This window comes from Sorex araneus, chromosome 3 (assembly GCF_027595985.1).
Source record: "Sorex araneus isolate mSorAra2 chromosome 3, mSorAra2.pri, whole genome shotgun sequence".
Lineage (NCBI taxonomy): Eukaryota > Metazoa > Chordata > Mammalia > Eulipotyphla > Soricidae > Sorex > Sorex araneus.
Window position 1 is genome coordinate 117,701,119 of NC_073304.1, and position 14,061 is coordinate 117,715,179.

General features: G+C 43.1%; 1 protein-coding gene across 11 annotated transcripts in view; it reads left to right on the forward strand.

Annotated features, from left to right (window-relative positions):
• The window catches only part of USP54 (ubiquitin specific peptidase 54), a 169,030-nt gene that overhangs the window by 116,378 nt on the left and 38,591 nt on the right, over nt 1-14,061 (forward strand). For all 11 annotated transcript variants that reach the window (XM_055130340.1, XM_055130344.1, XM_055130342.1 and 8 more), the window contains exons 4-8: nt 8,409-8,543; nt 10,312-10,425; nt 10,739-10,821; nt 11,246-11,351; nt 11,463-11,609. In XM_055130340.1, coding sequence (XP_054986315.1) covers nt 8,409-8,543; nt 10,312-10,425; nt 10,739-10,821; nt 11,246-11,351; nt 11,463-11,609 — 585 coding nt within the window. The remainder of the gene's footprint in view (nt 1-8,408; nt 8,544-10,311; nt 10,426-10,738; nt 10,822-11,245; nt 11,352-11,462; nt 11,610-14,061) is intronic.

The following is a 14,061-nucleotide window of genomic DNA, read 5'->3' on the forward strand; positions in this document are numbered from 1 at the left end:
TGTGTGTACCTGGGTCGAGACATCAACATGAGGAACGACTTGGCGCCAGAACTACACAGAAGGAAGAGAGCAGTGTGAAATGCCTTCAAGAGTGTCGAAGAAGTGGTTAAGAGAATGAAGGACCTCCGACTTTGGGCACATTTTTTCGATTTCACCGTTCTTCCTGCACTAACATATGCCTCAGAGACCTGGGCCCTACGCAACCAGGATGAGAACGCTATTCAGATATCCCAAAGAAGAATCGAAAGAGCTATGCTAGGAGTATCCCGTCTCACTCAAGTGAGAAAAGGAATCCGGAGTTCTGACCTCTGTTGATGGTCAAGGATCAGGGACGCTGTCTCGTTTGCCAAGGCATCAAAAATCAGATGGGCTGGTCACGTAATGCGATTCAGAGATGACCGCTGGACTAGAGCTGTTACCGACTAGATTCCACGAGACGTCAGAAAACCTCGTGGCCGCCCACCAACTAGATGGTCAGATTTCTTCGTCAAATCCCTGAATGAACAATTTGAGGCTCTTCCTGTTCCTGGAGCGAGCAGATATCATTGGGCTACACTGGCACGTGACAGGGACAAATGGAGACGTTACTGGTGCCCGTTCAAGCAAATCAAGATCGACGGGTCAACAAGTGATACAAGTGATACAAGTGATGGTCATACTGGTTCTTTCTTTATCTTACCTGCCCTCTACCCCACACATAACTTGTTGTACATTCCAACTATTGACCAATCCTCCTGGCTTTTTTTTCCAACTTAAATTAATTTTTATAAAGTTGTTCACAATAACTTTTGCATTCAATATTCCAACACCAATCCTACCACCATTATACCTTCCCACCACCATTATTTCAAATTTTCCCACCACCATCCAAGTCTGCTCCAAAAGCAGCTCCTAAATAATTTATTTTGTATTACTTGTTAAGAATAATCCACTTAAATCAGTACCCAAAAGTCCATGGCTTTCCTATGTGAAAATAATGAAAGAGAGGAAAGCAACATGAAAACATCAATCCGTTCACAATAATGCCTCAGAAAATCAAGTACCTTGGAATCAGCTTAATTAAGGAGGTGAAGGACCTGTACAAAGAAAACTGCAAAACGGTACTTCACAAAATAAAAGAGGACATAAGGAAATGGAAATATATCCCCTGCTAATGGATTGGGCAAATTGACATTGTCAAAATGGCAATAATCCCCAAAGCATTATACAGATTCAGTGTGATCCCTGTAAGGATACCCATGACATTCTTCAAAGAAATGGATCAAACACTCCTGAAATTCATATGGAATAACAAACCCCCATGAATAGCTAAAGCAATTCTTGGGGAAAAGAAGATGGGAGGCATCACCTTCCCCAACCTTAAACTCTACTACAAAGTGTTAATAATTAAAACAGCATGGTACTGGAAAAAAGGCAGAGTCGCAGACCAGTGGAACAGGGTGGAATATCCTTACACACAACCTCAAATATAAGATCATGTAATCTTTGGTAAGGAAGCAAGAAATGTGAAGTGGAGCAAGGAAAGCCTCTTTAACAAATGGTGCTGGCAACACTGGACAGCTATATGCAAAAAAATGGGCTCAGGCCTCTACCTAACACCATGCACAAAACTCAGATCACAATGGATTAAAGACCTAAACACCAGAGCAGAATCCATAAGGTACATTGAAGACAGGGTCAGCAAAACTCTCCATTACATTGAAGCTAAAGGTATCTTCAAAGATGACACACCACTGACCAACAAGTGGAAACAGATAAACAAATGGGACTATCTTAAACTAAGAAGCACCTCAAAAGATATGTTGGCCAGAATGCAAAAACAATCTATGGAATGGGAAAGGATATTCACCCAATACCCATCTGATAAGGGGTTGATGTTAAGGATATACAAGGCACTGGTTGAACTCTACGAAAAGAAAACAAACAAAACATCCAACCCTATCAGAAAATGGGGTAATAAAATGAACAGGAACCTTCTCAAAGAAGAAATCCGAATAGCCAAAAGGCACATGAAAAAATGCTCTTCATCACTAATCATCAGGGAGATGCAGATCAAAACAACAATGAGATATCATCTCACACCACAGAGACTGGCCCATATCCAGAAGAACAAAAGCATCTGGTGTTGGCAAGGATGTGGGGAGAAAGGGACCCTCCTTCACTGTTGGTGGGAATTCCGATTAGTTCAACCCTTTTGGAAAACCGTATGGATGCTTCTCAAAAAATTAGATATTGAGCTCCCATTTGACCCAGCAATACCACTTCTGGGAATATATCCCGGAGATACAAAAAAGTATAGTAAAACTGACATCTGCACTTTTGTCTGTTCATTGCAGCACTGTTCACAAGAGGCAGAATCTGTAAAAGACCCGAGTGCCTGAGAACAGACGACTGGTTAAAGAAACTTTGGTACAACTAAACAATGGAATACTGTGCAACTGTTAGAAAGGATAAAGTCATGAAATTTGCATATAAGTGGATCAAGAGTATCATGTTAAGTGAAATGAGTCAGAAAGAGAAGGACAGACATAGAAAGATTGCACTCATCTGTGGAATATAAAGTAACAGAATGGGAGACTAACACCCAAGAACAGTAGAGATGTGTACCAGGAGGATTGCTCCACGGCTTGGAAGCTGGCCTCATATGCTGGGGGAAAAGGCAGCTCAGATAGAGAAGGGACCACCAAGTAAAGAGTGCTTGGACGGCCCATTCGGGATGGGAGATGCGAGCTGAAAATAGACTATAGACCGAACATGATGGCCACTCAATGCCTATATTGCAAAACAGAAGACCCAAAAGGGGGGGGGAGGGAAGGAGAGAGAGAGAGAGAGAGAGAGAGAGAGAGAGAGAGAGAGAGAAGAGGAGAGGAGAGGAGAGGAGAGGAGAGAGAGAATGGGTACTGGTGGAGGGCTGGGTATTTGATCATTGTATGAGTGAAACATAACCACGAAAGTTTGTAAGTCTGTAACTACCTCATGGTTATTCATGTAAAATTTTTAAAAAATGATTCAAAAATGTTTGATTAGGGGAAAGCGTGTAAAGATTGTTGTATCTCACCCTGGAGCCTTTAAACCCTTGTATAAGAGATAACTAGTGTGTTTTTGTTTTGTTTTTTTGAAATTTAAATTTTATTGAATCACCATGTGGAGGGTTACAAAGTTCTCAGGATTATGTCAGTTATGCAATACTCAAACACCCTTCCCTTCACTCGTGCCCATATTCCATCACCAACCACCCCATTATACCTCCCGCCCCCTCCCGCCCCCCCCAGTCCCCGCCCTTGTAAGTGATAAGTTTCACTTTGTTTACGCTTTATCTTGGTTACAGTCCATGTTTCAACACATAACTCACTATTGTTGCTAGGGTTTCCCCCCAAAAAAGAGAAGACGGTCCCACTGTCAAGGAAGCATTTGATGGCTCTCCATTGCTGAGAATGTAGAGATATTAAGTCCCGCTGTTTGTTACATAACTTTTCTATTTTTTCCCCCCTCGTCCTGCGCCACCGAGATCACGCCTGTTTAGTAATCACCACGCTGCCTGACAAAGGGAAAACAAACCAAAAAAGATGGTTATTTCCCGTCATCAGCCGGCGTGGGGCTCTGGCTTAGTTGATAGTCTGGTAGAATGTCTGCAAGCAGTTTCTGGAAACAAAAGTAATACGCTGGTATCGGCCCCGGCTCGAGATTCCACCAGCGTTCCGCTGTTCCAAGTACATAATAATTTATTCCCTTGTATCCCATTCCCACGCCACCAGGTCCGTGTCAGCTTCATGGACATCATACTATGGTTAACGCCACGCCGTGTTTCTTCCCGAGAAAGAAGGATATTTCTTCTCAGCCGGCGTGGGGATATGGCTTAGTTCAGTCTATAGAGATGGCTACCACTTTGGTGGCCTTCAATATTTCAGCACAAGATTTACTATTCTTGTTAGGATTTCCCACCAAAGTCCGACCCGTTAAAAAGGAACCATTTCATATTGGTGATGATTAAATGACAATAGGTTGCGTGGCCATGGCAGCGGCCTCGTGGCTTTGAATTTCTGTATAAAGTCCAGGGAAAGTACAGCCAGAAATTACACGTCACTACAAACTTTAACCCTATTATGGTCCCCCCAAAGTCCAACCCATTACAAAGGAACCATTTCATATTGCTGATGATTAGATGACATTAGGCTGCCGCGGCCGCGCGGTTTTGGGTTTCTATATAAAGTCCAGGGAAAATTCTGCCTAAAATTCTATCGCTACAATCTTTTACCCTTCAACAAAAAACTCAGTACTATTGTTTGGAGTTTCCCCCACGGTAAGCCCTGGCAAAAAGGAACATTTACACGTTGCTGACAATCAAGAGATATTAGGTTTTGGATTTCTATATGAAGTCCAGGGAAAATTCTTTTGGTAATTGCATCACTCGCTGGCAGCGCCTGGGCCAGAAGCTCCGAGCACAGTTTGGAGGCATTTTGGGGGCGCCGCTCGTGTCCAAAGTGGTTCAGTTGCCTCCAGGGTTGATCTCGCGTGGGGCCGGAAAGGAGCGTCCCCACATGGCTCTGTGCTTAAATGTCGGCCAGCACGGGGCGGATCCGGAAGTCCCGCCCCATCGGCTTTCCCGGGCTTCCTGCATAGTCTAAAAACCGGCTATTGCCTCTCTGCGTTCAAAAAGAAAGAGTTGAGAGAGAAAAGACCATACCCCGCCAGCAGCGCCTGGGCCAGAAGCTCCGAGCACACAGTTTGGAGGCATTTTGGGGGCGCCGCTTGTGTCCAAAGTGGTTCAGTTGCCTCCGGGGTCGATCTCGCGTGGGGCCGGAAAGGAGCATCCCCACATGGCTCTGTGCTTAAATGTCCTGTGTTGTTTTGTTGTTACAGGTTAATCCTTGTGTGCTAATGTGTGTGTGTGTGTGTGTGTGTGTGTGTGTGTGTAATCGAGATTGGTTGCCTTCTACTTTACACCCCAACAAATGTGGTGTGTGCATCAGTGGCATAGAGTATGACGTGTTGTAACCACATGCTCCAAGAATTCTAAAATTTTAAATAGGGTTGTACAGCTGGAGTTAAGGTTTTAACTGGATGGTGACTTTGGGGTCTGGAGGCATCTCTGCAGCTTGTTGATCTCTTCCAAGATTTATTTGTGAGTCTCTGGATCGTGGCCGATAATGAGCTTAAATGGCATCAGAGGCAATTCGTGGGCATGACTGCCAGGCTCTTGGAAGAACAAGGAGATGGGGGGAGGTCACCCATTCCCAACTCCCATGAGAGCCTGGAGATTTTGGTCACAAAATCTGCATGCCTATGTAGATAGGCCATAAACTTGGTGGTAATTGGGTTCTGGAGGTTTTTGGCTGCCAAGGCTCTGTTGGGGCAGGTGCTGGCTCACATCCCCCCCTCCATGGCACTCCACATAAGACTCAACCTAGCATGGGGTCTCGAGGCAGCTCTATAGCTTTTTGTTCTCTTTGGACTCTGTATATTCTTTAATATACCACAAATGAATGCAATCATTCTATATCTGCCCCTCTTCTATCCGACTCATTGCACTCAGCACGATACTTTCCATGTCCATCCATTTATAGGCAAATTTCATGACTTCATTTTTTCCTAACAGCTGTGTAGTATTCCATTGTGTAGATGTGCCATAGTTTCTTTATCTATTCATCTGTTCTCAAGCACTCAAGTTGTTTCCAGATTCTCCAGTATGGTTTGCAATTAAATTAACTTATTGTAGTGTAGGCAGCATGGTTATAATAGTGTTAATGTAACCATTGTTACATTGTTCTCCTTTGGTTTTTGGTTTTGCTGCCACACATGGTGGTGCTCAGGGCTTACTCCTGGCTTTGCCCTCTGGGATCATTTTTGACGGGGCTTGGAGGACCACCAGAGTGATGGGGATTGAACCCAGCTCAGCTGCATGCAAGGCAAAACCCCTACCTGCTGTATTCTCTTCAGACCCACTGGTTATGGTTTATTTTATTTTATCCATTTTGGGGGTTCTTTTGGGCGACTGACATCCTGCAGTGTTTAGGGCTTACTCCTGGTTCTTCACTCTAGAATCATTCCTGGCAGAACTCAGGGGATCATATGTGGTGCCAAGGATTGAACCTGGACTACAACATGCAAGTCAAGTGCCCACCCCACTGTACTACCACTCTGTTCTCCCACTGTATTTATGGTTTTAATATAAAAAGTTTCTTAGCCTTCACCAGCACCAACATACTCAAGATCCTCCAGCACTATCATATCAGGGCCGATCTGCCTCTTCCTGCTCTCACTCACTCTTCCCATTGTGGTAACCTCAGTTTTGGAATCTAAGACCAAGTGTTTGTTACCCTTTGATACTATCTATTCTCTTGTTTTATTTCTCTATGTATCACAGATGAGTGAGATCATCTGATATTTGTCTTCTGACTTAGTTCTCTTAATATGCTGCCTTCTAGTTTCATCTAAGTGTAATGAACTGCAAGTTTTAATTTTTTCTTATAGCTGAGTAGTATTCCATTGTGTGCATAGCCAAGTGGTTTTAAGTCATTTATTGTGGGGCATTTGGATTGTTTCTTTATCTGGCTATTGTACTATAAGCGCTGCAGTGAACTTAGGTAGGTGGGCATATATCTTTTCAAATGAATATTTTTGAGTTTAGGGAAAGATGCCAAGAAGTTGAATCACTGGGTCATCTTAAAGCTCTCTCTTACCTTTTATCCTTTTTTTTTTTTTTTGCCTTTTGGGTCACACCTGGCAATGCACAGGGGTTACTCCTGGCTCTGCACTCAGGAATCACCCCTGGCGGTGCTCAGAGGACCATATGGGATGCTGGGAATCGAACCCGGGTCGGCCGCGTGCAAGGCAAACGCCTTACCTGCTGTGCTATCGCTCCAGCCCCTCTCTCTTACCTTTAAAAAAGAGTCTCCAGACTGTTTTCATAAGGGCTGGACCAGATGACATTTCCACCAACAATGAATGAAGGCTCCTTCCTTAGCACTTTCCTTCTCATTGGTTGTTTCCAGACTTTTTGAGATACGTCATTTTCACTGGTGTGAGATGATACCTTGCTGTCATTTTGGTCTTCATTTCCCTGATAATAAATAGTGATGAACACATTTTCATATGCCATTTCTGGATGTCCGTTGTGGGGAAGTGCCTGCCCATGTCCTCCCTACATGGCTTTGAAATGTGGTTTTGATGGCACCACACTTAGGTGGAATGAGCAGAATCCTGTAGCACAGATAATGCACTTAATTTTGTTGGGGTTTTGTATGTATTGGGGGACAAACCTCATGGTGATTGGTGACTACCCTGGGCTCTGTGTTTGGGGTTTGCTCTTGCAGTGCTGGATCAGATCTGGACTCCCCACACCCAAAGCCTGTGTTCCACCTTCTTGAACTATCTCACTGGTTCTCACGCACTTTATTCTGAGTCCTGATTAAAAAAAAGAGAAAATACCCTCTTCCCTTTATCCTTTTCCTGTTGTGAAGAGGTCACATACAAACCATGGCAAATTTTTGGTGTTTTGGTTGTGGTGCTTGCAGGGGGTTACAAATCACTTGGCCATGTTACTCACCAAAGTTCGTACATTTTTGTTGTAGTGCTTGCTCGGGGTCAGATCCCATTGTGGGTTTTTTTGTTGTTGTTTTATAAAGTAGTTAACAATATTTGATTACATTTAGTATTTAAACACCAGTCCCACCACCATTACACCTTCCCACCACCATATTTTGGATGTTTCCATCCTGAACTCCAACCCCTGCCCCAAAGCAGAATTGAAATAATTTATTTGTATTATTTGTTTTGAAAAACCTCCGAAAATTCTACAAAAAAGTTTCCTTAGAGGAAAGAGTGTGAAGATTGTTGTATTTCACCCAGAGGCCATTAAGCCATTCTATAAGAGATCACTAACAAAATTGTGGGGTTTTTGTTGTTGTTGTTTTGTTTTTGGCTTTTTTTGGTCACACCCAGCAATACTCAGAGTTACTCCTGGTTCTGCACTCAGATATTCCTCCTGGTAGTACTCAGGCGAGACCATATAGGGTGCTGGGGATTGAACCTGGGTCAGCCCCATGCAAGGCAAATGCTCTATCCACTGCTCTGGCCCCCATTTCCCACTGTTGTGGGGTTTACTCTCTCCTGGCTGTGGCCTGGTTGTAAGTCATTTGTTATGCTACTTTATGTATAAAGCAGATCTGCCATGATAGAATTTGCAACCATCTTCTTGTAGGGCAGATGTTCTAAGGCACCGAGTTATTCCTTTGGGTGTATGATTCCTGATATCTCAGTCTTTGCATACAGAGTAGAAGTGTATCAATTTGTGGGTCGTGTGCACTTCTTCCATAACTCCAAGCATGTAAAATAACATTACAGACTGAGATATGTAACTACATACTAAATAACAGCGTTATGCATTTCCTCTTCTTTCTTTCCTACAGGGAATCTTTAACCAATTTCAGTGCAGTAGTGAAAAAGTGCTTCCATCCGACACTCTTCGAAGTGCTCTGGCAAAGACTTTTCAGGATGAGCAGCGTTTCCAGCTGGGAATCATGGACGATGCTGCTGAGTGCTTCGTAAGCGTGGCCTTCTGGCCATCTCTGACGTGGGTGGGACTGTTGACAGTCTCTCAGTGTTAGTGTGGGTTGTCCAGTGCCTGGCTTTACAATTATGAAAACTTGTCATTTACTGTCATTTACTCTACAAACAAAAACTAGTAATTACTAAACAAATATAAAAACTAGCAATTTCCCGGTTAGTCTTAGCTCTGTCTCTGTTAATGTGCATGAATTGCTTCGTAAGTTTATGCTTTGTTTTGTGCTTGCTGTTGCCTAAGATAACAGCTACTGTCGCCTTCAGAGACGGGACTTTTAAAAAGACAAACCCTGCCGCTCTTGAGTTTCCACAGTTTTGTTGCTCATCTAAGAATATCTTTAACAAGTTCCCTCATGGTGCTAATATTGATACCACTCATTTTGGGACCAAGCTTTGAGAATTTCTGCATTACAGAAGTAATAGAGATGGGGCTGGAACAATAGTACAGCAATAGAGTAGGGCGTTTGCCTTGCATGCAGCCGACCAGAATTCAATCCCCAGCATCCCATATAGTCCCCCAAGCACAGCACTGCCAAGAGTAATTCCTGAGTATACAGCCAGGAGTAACCCTGTGCAACGCCGGGTGTTACCCAAAAAGCAATAATAATAATAATAATAATAATAATAATAATAATAATAATAATGATGATGATGAATAATTGTGTCCTTAGCGTAAGTCTGATACACTATTTATATCTCTACATTCATATTTTTCTGCTGATTTTTTTTGTTTTTGCTTTTTTTTTTTTTTCGTTTTTGGGTCACACCCGGCGTTGCACAGGGTTACTCCTGGCTGTATACTCAGGAATTACTCTTGGCGGTGCTCAGGGGACCATATGGGATGCCGGGAATCGAACCCGGGTTGGCCGCGTGCAAGGCAAATGCCCTACCCGCTGTGCTATTGCTCCAGCCCCTCTGCTGACTTTTAACAGAAGATCGAAATCATTCTTAACTCTGGATTCTAGTCATCAACCTTTAAAAGGTTCTTCATTTTTGAGAAATCTGAGGATCCTGAGAGAGAGTACAGAGACAAAGGTGTTTGCCTTGCACCCTGGGTCAGCCCCCAGCACCAGTTATGGTCCCCATGCAATTCCAGGAGTGATCTCTGAGCACAGAGTCAGGAGCAAGCCCTGAACACCGCTGGGTGTGGCCCCCAAACCAGCTAAACAAACAAACAAAACTTCCCAAAAGGTTATATAATGTGTAGTCACCTTTACATAAGTTTATAGGGAAGTAACAAAATTATAGTGAATATGGAACTCAGAAACCTGGGTGCAGTGCTTGGCAACACCACACACAAAATTTATTGAGATGGAGGAGTAGATTTAGGGTTACGATTATCATTAGATAGGTGAGGCTATCAAGGGATGCATGAAGGATTCTTGTGGTGTGGAAAGTTTTATATCTTCATGAGATAGCAGTTAAGTGACTTATATATATGATGAAATTGCATAGAACTCATACATATGAATACATGAGTCTGTGTGACACCAGTAGATTGGAATTGTATTGATGTCCATTTCCCGCTGTGACTAGTGTGCTATAGTTACTCAAGAAATTGATGACAGGTACTTGTCTCTTCTGTATAATTTTTTTGAAACTTACTATGAATGTTAAATTTTTTCTAATACAATGTTGAAAAAAATCAGAGATGTTTCTTATAGAAAGGTTGTTATTTCTCTGAAAAAAATTGTTACCTAATTTATCTATTGTATTATTCATATTCTTCTCTTAATCTTTTCTTGTTAGGAAAACCTCCTAATGAGAATTCACTTCCACATTGCTGATGAAACTAAAGAGGATATATGTACTGCCAAACACTGTATTTCCCACCAGAAATTTGCCATGACATTATTTGAGCAGGTAACCATCTCTCTGTTTCTATCAATTATTATATCTTTCCCTTACAACGCTTTATCCTGGGATGTGAGTTGTAAAATGGGTGTAAACCCAGTTAATGAGGGCTGGAGTGATAGTACAGTGGGTAGGACATTTGCCTCACACATGACCAACCTTGATTCTGTCCCTGGCATCCATATGGTTCCCTGAGCACTGCCAGGAGTAATTCTTGAGTTTAGAGCCAGGAATAACCCCTAAGCATCACTGAGTGTGGGCCCCCAAACAAAACAAAAACCAATTAGTTACTGCTTAATTATCTTTATTTTCTTGGGTCCAGTGTGTGTGTACTAGCTGTGGTGCGACTTCTGATCCTCTGCCTTTCATCCAGATGGTGCATTACATCTCCACCACTTCTCTTTGGTGAGTTTTACAGAGTTCCCTGTGGATCCTCTTAACAGCTCGATCAGTTATTTGGGTTTTACTGAAGGCATTCATGTCACTTATATCCTTACTGCTTATCTATGCTGTAGTGTAAACGTTCAAAATAGTAATTTAAAAATAACCCTTGTTCTCTTATACTTTTCAGTTTCTTACCTTTCCTTGGGCTTAGTTCAGACCAGCAATGTGAAAAGAAGAATGGGGTTTCTGTGAGCTTTGGGTTTAGGACAGGCAGAAATACTGTGGTTGTGGGGTACTGAAGCTGATGAGGACAAGGAATGTTGGTGTAGTGGGCAGAGGGTGAACCTTAAACACGGGAATCAGCTGTTTGTATGAATGACACTTTTGATTTAGCTATGAATGTATAATTCCTACCATCATCCCACTTTCCTTCCCCATCTTGAAGCAATCAGGCTATTTGTATGCTGGAGAGAAGAGAAAAGCCCTCGCCTAGCATGTTTGGGGAGCTGCTGCAGAATGCCAGCACCATGGGGGACCTGCGGAACTGTCCGGTGAGTTCACTGAGAGAGGTGTTTGCAGTGTGGAGGGGGAGCCCTGGGGTTGCTGGAATTGAGACCGATAGAGGGGGAAACAATCAAACTGGTATTCTACGTGTTTTTCAGAGCAACTGTGGAGAGAAAATTCGGATTCGCCGTGTACTGATGAATGCACCACAGATCATCACCATTGGGCTGGTTTGGGACTCAGACCACTCGGATTTGGCAGAGGATGTCATTCATAGTCTGGGGACCTGCCTTAAGCTGGGTGATGTGAGTGTTAGTTACCTTTATGTCTGATTTAGATTTCTTGTCTTTTAGTAATGCTCAAATACACTGAATACTAAACTCAAAAATATACCCTAGATGATAATATTATAAAGCCAGGAACAAATGTATTTGTGTTTATGTGTATGTACATACATACACACACTTACATTATTCACATACATCTTTTGGCTAGGTGGGAAAATGATTTTTTTTTCAATTGAGGTAACTTTTACTAGATTACATGTGTTTTGTTGGTACAATTTCTTTTTCTTTTTTGATCTTTGGGTAGTGCTCTGGGCTTACTTCTGCCTTTGCACTCATGGATCACTCCTGGTGGTGCACAGGGGACCAAATGGGTTGCAAGGCAAGCACTTTCTGTCTCATGTGGTACAAGTTCACAAATCTTCAAATGTCTGTTGCTATACCATTCCCACCGCCAAAATGCTTCCCTTTTTTTGGGCAGGAGGAACTTTTTACACCCGGTGATGCTCAGGGGTTACTCCTGGCTCTGCACCCAGAAATTACTCCTGGTGGTTCTTTGGGACCATATGGGATGGTAGGGATCAAACCTGGGTCAACCACATGCAAGGCAAGTGCCCTACCTGCTGGACTGTCACTCCTGCTGCCAAGTACTGTTAGACTCTTCGAAGCCTGCATTGTTCCAACACCACCCTAGCCCCAGAGAGCCCACCTTCCTCTAACACTGTCCAGCAGCTTCTTCTATATAAGCTTAGTTCATAGGCAAAACCTCCAGTTCCAATGACTTTGGCCATTATTGTTCCCTTGTTATATTTCTTTATGTAATTCCACATATGAGAGATGTTATTAAAGAATTTATTAGGAAGTGGTGACACCTTATACACATATAGATGAATAAAGCTAAATAAATTTCTACAAAAATTGTAAAGCAATTAGATGATAAAAAAACTTTTAAAAGTTTTGTATTTTTTTTCTTTCTTATATATATTGTCACTATCACTGTCATACCATTGCTCATCAATTTGCTCGAGCGGGCACCAGTAGCATCTCCATTGTGAGACTAGTTGTTACTGTTTATGGCATATCAAATATGCACAGTAGCTTGCCAGGCTCAGCTGTGCAGGCGAGATACTCCCAGTAGCTTGTCAGGCTCTCCGAGAGAGGAGGAGGAATTGAACCCGGGTCAGCTGCGTGCAAGGCAAACGCCCTACCCACTGTGCTGCATTTAAAATACATAACTTGGTAAGAATGAGGAGAGGAAAATTAAGAAAATTTTAAGGGGAACTCTGAATAGGCCTAAAAGAGTAAAAAATGTGTTTTATCCCAAAAAGGGAATATTGGCTTTATGTTAGAAAATATTACATTATAGGGGCTGGAGCAATAGCACAGCGGGTAGGGCATTTGCCTTGCAAGTGGCTGACCCGAGTTCGATTCCCAGCACCCCATATGGTCCCCTGAGCACCGCCAAGGGTAATTCCTGAGTGCAGAGCCAGGAGTAACCCCTGTGCATCGCCGGGTGTGACCCAAAAAGCAAAAAAAAAAAAAAAAAAAATTACATTATAGATAATACCTAAGCATCTGCACTTATAAGTAAAAGACTAATAAAAATCTTTATAGGGGCCAAGGAAATAGTACAGAGGGCAGTGTACTTGCCATGCACTCTGCTGACCTGGATTCAATTCCTGGCGTTTTGTATGGTCCCCCCCACCAGGAGTGAGCCCTGAGCCCTGCAGGGTGTAGCTGTCCAACCCCTAAGCCCCCAAAGCAATAACAAAAAAAATCTGTATCTACATATATATATATAAAACCACCTGAACAGACATCGCACATTCAACATACGGGAAGCATTATACCCTTACCAAGCTTGTAATAAACAGATCTTTTTTTCTTTTTGGGTCACCTGGCCATGCACAGGGGTTACTCCTGGCTCTGTACTCAGGAATTACTCCTGGCGGTGCTTAGGGGACCATATGGGATGCTGGGATTCGAACCCGGGGCGGCTGCATGCAAGGCAAACGCCCTACCCGCTGTGCTATCACTCCAGCCCCTAAACAGATCTTTCTTAATCTAGTGGGGGGCAGCCACAATTCCCAGAAGAGAATCCCAGACTCAGTGGCAGAGTGTAAAAATTATGCATGCAGAAGGATGTGTGTTAGAAGGCTCTCTGGGTGGTTCTCTCTCACTGCCCTCGTTTGGTGCTCTTGAATTGCTGTGTATAGACTGGATCAGGACGGCTGTTGGTGATGGGCCGGCAAAGGAACAACGAGGACCAAGTTGGTTGCTGATTAGTTACCGTTTATTCAATCTCTCGTCTTTCCCATATTACACATTCTTCCTTCCTAGCCCCTCATTCCTCGATCCCAGCTCTCCCGATTCTCTCTGACTCTGACCTCTGGATTCTGACTCTGACTGCTTCTACTCCTCTCACTCCCTGACTCTTTTTCTGTCTCTTCAACCCCTCGCCCTCTGGGCCCAG